Source organism: Rhipicephalus sanguineus, chromosome 2, assembly GCF_013339695.2.
Source record: "Rhipicephalus sanguineus isolate Rsan-2018 chromosome 2, BIME_Rsan_1.4, whole genome shotgun sequence".
In the NCBI taxonomy this organism is placed as follows: Eukaryota; Metazoa; Arthropoda; class Arachnida; order Ixodida; family Ixodidae; genus Rhipicephalus; species Rhipicephalus sanguineus.
The window spans coordinates 196840886-196849428 of NC_051177.1; the positions used below are offsets into that span (position 1 = coordinate 196840886).

The 8543-nt window shown below is 44.6% G+C and overlaps 1 protein-coding gene across 1 annotated transcript; it reads left to right on the top strand.

Moving 5' to 3' along the window:
* Positions 1-1089: 1089 nt before the first annotated feature.
* Positions 1090-4922, top strand: LOC119383968 (uncharacterized). The gene is made up of 4 exons (XM_049412726.1): positions 1090-3334; positions 3396-3542; positions 3617-4057; positions 4142-4922. The coding sequence occupies exons 1-4, from the start codon at positions 1493-1495 to the stop codon at positions 4901-4903; spliced, it is 3192 nt and encodes a 1063-aa protein (XP_049268683.1). The 5' UTR covers positions 1090-1492; the 3' UTR covers positions 4904-4922.
* The last annotated feature ends 3621 nt before the right edge of the window (positions 4923-8543 follow it).

Genomic DNA, 8543 nt, shown 5'->3' on the forward strand with positions numbered 1-8543 from the left:
AAGTGGGTCTCAAATTAACGATGCTCAGTGCGTCGGAGGTTAACGGGCTGCGAAAGGCACTTACCAAACAGGACCAACATGCTCGTGCCTTCAAACGAAGCCACGCATTATCAGGACCAAACGCATCAAGCGAAGACGCAAGACGGCAGAGTGTAACAACTCACGTCGACTTCGACAAGCGATTTACGGACAACTACTTGGGCTTCGCCTGTATAGGGCCTCAAAGCGCTTCTGGTTGCGGTACTTCCCATTCGAGTTGTCCAGCTGCTATGCAAATTACTTCAGCGACCACGACTGGTTGCTGATGGTTGTCGACGTTAGTCGTCGGCACAGGGGAAATTTGGCACGAGGCGCCGGCGAGGGCGCACCCATGTCAAAGTCTAACATGCCGGGCTAATAGTGATGTACTGTACAAATTTTTGTCTTATCTTTCTTAATGTGTAATAAAGCTGCGACTACGTCTATGAAAGACACTTGCGTTACGGCCGGTTTTATCAAAGTAGGCAAAACCATCATTCTTGACAATAACCTTTGCGTCGAGGACAGTTTTCTTTTAACGTCAGTGCGACCTCTGAACCACGAGTCAATTACGTCGCTGAAACGCTCGTACAATGAGGCCTGTAACTGTAGAGAAGTTGAGCTCCTCTTTCTCTAAGCACCACTTCGTAATATAGTCATGTGATGATGTTACCATGTGACGTCACGTTATATGACGCCACAGTGGCGTCATGATGACTTCACAACTTTTGGTGATCTGTGACGTCATGATACAGATAATGTGATACAGACCTTGGGGCTTCGTGCTACAAACGGGTGGTTGTCTATTTTCCCTTTCTTAACCCTTCCGCCACCTTGCGGGATTCCGCAGAACTGATTTGCAATAACCTAGCCATATGTCATAATTTCCAAAAAACATGCTTGATCCCTTTGTCATAGGAATCGGTAAAACACGAAAGTGAAACGTGTCCTCGCAGAAGTAGTTGAATGTTTATTATACATTGATATACGAGAGCTTGAACAAAGTCTATTGGTGTTTGGCAGCTACAGCACAGCTTGATGTAGACACGCCCACGCCGACGCCTGCAACGTTACTAGATACCTTTTTCAGTTTGCAAACTGGGGCGCCGCGGGTGTCACCCTTCCCTGTACCGCCGAGAGGCGGCGCACTCGTCGCTTTTTGACTGGTCTGACGGCCGGCGAAGCGTGCCTCTGGCCATTTGTTCCCGACGCTGCTGCTACAGCAGGTGTGAGTTGGGTGCTTCTTTGTTGCGTGCAAGTGTGTTCCGTAGCCATCGCTGTCCCTGTGAGTCCCAGCGAGATCCAAATCGACGCAGCTCGCTCAGTGTGTGCTCCCGTTGCAACTTACTACGGTTACCGTGCCCCACGTGGTGACCGGCTTGGCGCCGGCGCGTCAGCGCTGATGTGATCTTGTGCCGGGTGCGAGCTACATCTCCCATATGTGTCATGTGACGGTTGTTAAATGTGATAAAACATGCCTCGCTGCTTTGTGACTGGCTGCCGAAGCGGCTATGATTCAACGAGATCCGCGGACGAAAAAAGACATTTTTTCAAGCCGCCCACTGACGACGCGCGCCTTCAAGAGTGGCAACGCGCAATACCCAGATTAGACAAGGAGCTGTCACGCTCTTGTGCTGTTTGTGACCTGCACTTTCAGGAGGACGATATTGTGAAGGACTACGTGCACAAAGTTCATGGTGACGTTGTTGTCATACCACGTGGTAAGTGGGCTCTTAAGGAAGATGCTGTGCCGCGCATTTTTCCCAATTGCCCCAAGTACTTGTCGAAGCCAGCGCGAAAACGCAAGGCCCCAACAGTGCGTACACCTACTCGGCCTAAGCGCAAAAAAGATAAAACGGACACTGACCAAGAAGCTGCGACACCGGACTTCGGCGTCCCTAACGATAGCAGTGCTGGCAGTGAAAACAGTGTTACGCTAGAGAACAACACACAGCTCTTCAGCGAGTTGTCTGACATAGCAGCAGCAGGCCAACGGATCCAGGGTTGGTCGCTCGAGGTTGTTGGCACTACAATCGTGTTGTACAAGCTGGCAATGCGAGAAGAAATTCCAGAGATCGACAGGGCTGTGGTAGTGTCGAAACGCCTGACCTTGTCTGTCAGTGCCAAGGGGCAACTTGTTACATCAGCTGTGTATAGTACTGGTGCGGGAATTGAATTGAAATCGTGCGATGATTTAAAGTGCCTACTTTCACACATTGAAAGGCTGAACATTTGTGAAGGTTGCCCTGCTTATAATTACCCGCACGTCTTGTCATCATCTGTGGCCGTTAAAAATGGCGAAACATGGCATCGCAAATCGTGCACAGTTCTATGTCTGACAGCAGTATGTCAGGAATGCAGCAGTCTGTCCAAGTTGTTTTCACGGCGGCGCAAGACAAGCAACAGCTTGCAATCTAAGAGTACCAAAGTGAAGTCTCTGCGTCGAAGGGCAATACGAGCGACGATTCAGAGAGAAAAGTTGAAGAAAGAGATAGCCACCGTGAAAAAACAACTCAAGAATGTTACAGAGGAGAGGATGGAACGTGCACTTGACATTCTTCCAGCCAAACAGCAGCTGGCTTTCAAGAATGCTTTTCAGGTAGCAAAGGCAAAGGCAAAAAATGGGAAGCGATACACAGAAGAATGGCTGATGACATGCCTTCTGCTGCAGATTTCCAGTCCTAAAGCTTACAAGCTGTTATCTGATATGCAGGTTTTGCCTCTTCCTACAAGAGCACGCCTTCGTCAGATTATTAGTGGCATTCCCTGTAGATATGGCTTTAATGAGGTATCGCTGAAGAGCATCCAAGAGCATTTTCAGAAGAAGAGCCATCTTCAAAGGTGCGGTGTTCTGTTGCTTGATGAGGTAAAGCTCAAGCAATCTGTTGCTTTCAACAAAACATCATATAAGATGGATGGCTTCGTTGACTATGGCGATGTGACAAATGTCACCGCTGACCAACTCGCTGACCACGCACTCGTGTTCATGTTTGTTCCACTATTTGAGAGCTGGGTTCAACCCATAGCGTCTTTTGCCACAAAAGGTGCTGCACCTGGACGGATCCTTGCACAGCTCCTTTTGAGTGCCGTGTTGCAGCTTCACAAACATAATGCTTCAGTGCTTGTGGTTGTAAGCGATGGAGCTGGTAATAACCGCTCAATGTGGACAAACCTGGGTATATCAGGAGACATGATGTCACCATGCAACAGCATCGAGCATCCTTGGGAACCCTCACAGAAGATCTTCTTTATCTGTGACGTCCCGCACATAGTCAAGTGCATCAGAAATCACCTGAAAAAGCACACCTATGGAATGGTAAGAGTAAATCTGTGCATTTAGTTGCAACCAAATACTAAAAACGTTCTGTTTTTTTCAGGCTGGGGATCATCAGATAAATTTCGCACATTATGTTGCCCTGTACGAAGCTGAGAAGAGCAAACATACAAGAGTCGTGCCAAAACTGACAAAAGCACATGTTGCCCCAGACAACCTTCAGAAGATGAGTGTCCGACTTGCTACACAGGTGGTACCTTTAAAGACAGCGTAGGCTTGTTTGGGTTATTTTTCAACTAACTTATCAATCCACTTTTTTTACAGCTGTTCAGCCGCGGAACGGCTATTGGCATCCGAATATACAGAGAAGCCGGTACTGAAGGCCTGAGGGGCTCTGAGGGAACCGAAGTATTCACCAGACTCCTGAATGACCTGTTCGATGCTTTGAACATAAAGCTACCCGAAAGAGGAATCAAACGCCACTCAAAGGAAATACAGGCAAGTTCTGGTTCATCTTCATACGTGTTGATGCTTACAGTGTGCGGATATTTTACCTCATTCATTCAGGTCATCAAGGACTTCTTGGAAATGCTGAATTCCACAGAAAAGAACTCCGTGGAGCAAGGTCTCAAGCTCTTTGCATCGCAACAAACCACTCAATCTCTGCGTGTTACCTTGATGTCAACGCTTGAAGTCATCGAGTTCTTGCTGGATGAGGGCGCACACTATGTTTTGACAGCAAAATTGAACCAGGATCCCTTGGAGGTGAGCATGTGATTGCTGGTGCTTTGAGTGTTGTGCTATAAGTAATGAAGTTGGTTGTAGTTTAACAAACTTCCTGTTTTCCAGCGCCACTTCGGACTTGTTCGGTCATTCGGAGGAGATGAATCTCACCCTACCGTGGTCAACTTTACTCAGATCTTCCGCCTTCTCAGTTTGTACACACCTATAAAGACCGCAATGCGCGGCAGTGTGCAAGGTGTACCAGGGAATGTGCTTGCCAGCGTACAGGACACATTGCGGACAACAAGAGAAGTTCAGCGCACCAAACATGCTTGCTTGCGGGAATTTATAGAGAAAAAACTGCTAAGAATTGTATGTGAAACATCCGGAGAGTCTGGAGAGCAGATTGACGACCACTCTTACTTCAAAGGAGAAGTGGACGACGCTATTGTGTACTACATGAGTGGATATGTAGTGTACAAATTTCAAAAGCATACAGCATGCCTTCTGTGCTTAGAAGATATAAGCAGTGCAGAGCCCGTAGTTGGCTCTGATGCATATCTGACGACTTATAGAAGTTTCAAGGAAGGCTGCATGAAGCATCCAACAGCTAAAATGTTAAGTGTAATGAGAGTTGTGAATGATGTTGTTTCTTCAACATTAGATGAGGCTGGTGCTTGTGAAACCATCTTCTGGAAAGTGCTGGAAGAGCTTGAAAAGTGCAGCATTGCTCGTTTGGGCTGTTCAGAGCATGTAACAACATTCACTTGCCAAATATTGAACTTTGTCATTGTGACGAGAATGCATTTCTTCTCCAGGGATTTCAACCACAAGTTAGAAAGCAAGGAAAAGGTGGCTGTAGCGAACAAAAAAGCACGTCTCCTGTAACTCTGGCTCTTGCCCTTGAAAAAAAAAATGTGGCTTTCAGTTTGTCGCAGCTTTCAATAAATTGTGTTTAATTTCACTTTTTCTGTTCTCGATATCTTTCGCATTTTATAGCCTTAAAAAAGGCAAGCTTTTATTCAAGTAGTTCGGTATCTATCTTTGGAAAAAATATTCGAATCGTAGGAATGAGTGATCTGGAAAGAACGAGCGGTTCTGGGCTTTACACTTCATCACCGGCGGCATCAGATTGCTGCGTTGTGTGGCTCATCGTATCAGAATATCTAAGGTTCTACGGGCCAAAACCACGATATGATTGTGAGGCACGTCGTAGTGAAAGGCTTCGGAAATTTCATTCAACTGGGGTTGCCCTAACCTGCACCTGAATCGAAGTGCATAGCCCTCTAGCATTTAGCCTTAATGCTATGGCCCACTGTCAACAATTTTTTAACATATATAATAGAATTTTAAAGAACAGGAACGCAATAGAGCTGAATGAACAGAAGTCCCGCAAGATTCAGGCACCGCACTCGCGTCTCTGCCGTGTGGCACCGGCTCAATTGCTGCTTTATTTGAGCTCTTCCCTTACAAAAATGGATTTAGACAGTCTATAGAGTGTCTGTAGACTTCTTGTAGTCGAGTTCGCCTTTATGTAGATTTAGTATTTTGCCTAAAGAAAATCTTTTGACAATCTATAGACAAAAGTTTATAAATGCGTGTCATCTTTTGTCTAATTGCGTTCTATAGATTGTCTATAAACAAAAGTTTTAAAAAGCGTATGGTTCTTTTTTTTCTATTGTTAGTCTATATACAATCTATAGACAAAAGTTAAGTTGATGAAGTTTGTGTTTTGTCTAATCCCAGTGTATAGATTGTCTATATACAAAGGTTGATAAATTGGTGTTATTTCCTATTGTCAAATCCCAGTCTATAGACTGTCTAAAGACAGAAGCTAAAGTGGAGTTATTTAATTTCTTGCTGAAAATAAGGTTTTTCATTGAAATTTTATCAGACGTGTGTACTTTATGCAATTTTGCTACCTTTTTGTTTATATAACATCTAAGCATGCACTCCTTATTGCCCCATTGGGCCCTAGCTGTAAGGTATGTTAAAAAAGAACTAAGGGGGCTCATTAATTAATTGAACCACAATGTGAAATTGAGCAGGATTGCGTTTTTGTATATCTCATTAACACATTCTGGCGCACATGGCACATATGTATTTCCCCTCGTAACTCGCATGCTCACATTAGTGCTAAAGATGTTTCCACTAAGTATGTCGCACTCTATGGCTCACCGACTGGATGTACTGCAAGGACTGTGTGGTTATTTCCGCCTTCGTTGCTACAATGCAAAGGGCAATGTATTTCGTCGAACACTGGAAATCGCAGCTTTGAAGCGGGACGACGGGCAAACAGTGAACAGAGTACAACAGCTCTTTTTCAAGACACAAATAGCAGGGCCCACTGCAGTGCTTTCATTTTTGTTACTATTTGTAGTACAGTATTTCGCCATTCTTTTCATATACGAAGCACTGTGCCCAGAAACCAATATTGTTAAAAATATTTTGCGAATTAGCTGTGGCCCTTTCGCTAGCTCATTATATTTGTTCATTTTCACGACATTTTCAGAAGGTAATATGTTAATTAAGATGTTCTTCAACAAATATGCATTTTTCTGTTTTCATTACGACGACGTGCAATGTAATATTAAATCGTGTTTCAGTAAGCGATTTCAAATTGATAATGTGTGTATGCACTTGCTTACATCTCCCGCTTAGAATATATTAATTTAAATTAACAGGGAACATCAATAAGAAAGAACTTGCAACTGAATCGCCCTAAGGGCGAGGCATCGATGGTGACACTGGCTCGGTGCAAATTTCAAAGAGATATCACTCGGCACTGCAGACACTTGCTGTCAAAGGCTCAAGTTTTCCACATGCTTGTGATCATACACACAGACACGGCCGTGAGGGCAACAGCTGTTACAGATAGTAGTAAAAACGGACCGTTCGTTACATATCCTGTACACGAATGGTCCACGAACGGTATGTTTAAACAGCAAGCACTGGAAATACAATTGAAGAATCGCTCAGAAGCGGCCTCACCACTAAGAAGTTGCTTTTTCGTTCAGGCACTGCCGTGAAGGCCAAACCCCATATACGCGAAAATGCACGCGACAGCGACGAGCGACGCGACGTAGATCGTCTTCGCGCAAGCGGTCGCTTCGATATGGGCAAACCTCATTCACGCGACGCCCTCGGCGAGCGATCTCCACTGTTGCTGGCATGAGGGCGTTCACTCGTACCAAAAGTGGCCCGTTCTCAGCGGTATGCAATGTAAAATACGATGTTTTGTTGCATAATGGTACATAAAATGTTTATCATTGTCTTGCAGCATTTTTTTCGATCCCATCACTGCTGGGTGATTCCACGTAAGATCGAACAAACGATGGCTGGTCGACCTCTCAAATTTATTTGAAAATTTTATATATTATTGCCTGATGAGTGGAAAGAAGAGATCCGCAATTTGTTTTGCCGCCAAAATTTTTTTCGAACCACAGGAAATCAATAATGACGAAGAGGTGGAGTGGAGCGCTCATCCGCTCTGCTGTTTTGGCCAACTTTCGTTATGAACTGCACAAAATATATTAAAGTTAGGTAGCTGAAATTTATTTACCTAAATATATGCATGTTTTTGCTTCTGCTCAGGTATTTTTAGTTTTTATGTGTAGTGTAGATGTTTTTATAAAAAACCTCAAAAATGGCCCAATCGGCAAAATTTTCTTTACTTTGAAGGTCTTTATCTCAAAAAAGCCTTGTAGCAGAGCGACAAAAATTCTGCATTACGTTCTTCGCATGCTTATCTACCAAACTGCCAAATCTTGTATTTATATAACTTTTCAGTAAAGAGATATGATCGGGCTAACTTCAAGAAAACACCGAACAATGAAAATTTCTGACGACAATTAAAAAAAAAACCCCATTTTTTAAATTTCTTAAACTTTGTCCACTTATTCTCCTCCACATCAGCTTTCACAATCATTAAAAACATGTTGCATAATGTCGTTGCACTAATAGTTACGGCCCCTCCAATGAGACCCTTTGGCAAGGATGGGCAATTCCGACTTCTTGCCCAGCAAGTGTATAAAATGCAGGCAGGATTGAATTTCTTTTTATTAAAAGGTCAGCAGGTACCTAAAAAGGTGTCGCCGGCACTGAAGACGTAAATTTTGAAATTATTTGGTCACTGCAGCGGCCACGAGCTCGGAGCTACCGAGTAGGCGCGCGCGCACCCGAGATGCTCGTTGTAAGAGACGGCGCAGTGAGAGCTCGTTCTCGCGCCCTCAGACCGATTGAGTTCGAAACAGCAACACCTCTCGGGTGACTTGAACGCACGTGCACTGGAGCTTCGCTATTCTATCCGCCCTCTGTTCGCATCTCAGCTAGGCGCTGATAACGCGGCGGAGATGGAAGCAAGATGAAAACTCTATAAGGGAGCTATATGAGCGCTCGCTTCACGCACGCTGCTGCCACAGAAACTGCGCTGCGCCAGTTGCGATCAGTGGAAAGCATGAACGTGGCGCTCCAGTGGCAAAGCAAAATATGAATTGTCAAAGGAAAGAAAAGCAAAACTATTGGTAAC

Bases quoted from the DNA above. Each gene is read 5' to 3' on its own strand.
- LOC119383968 (XM_049412726.1), top strand. From the start codon at position 1,493: ATGCCTCGCTGCTTTGTGACTGGCTGCCGAAGCGGCTATGATTCAACG. The intron at 3,335-3,395 runs GTAAGAGTAAAT...TGTTTTTTTCAG, and splicing joins AAAAGCACACCTATGGAATG to GCTGGGGATCATCAGATAAA. The intron at 4,058-4,141 runs GTGAGCATGTGA...CCTGTTTTCCAG, and splicing joins TGAACCAGGATCCCTTGGAG to CGCCACTTCGGACTTGTTCG.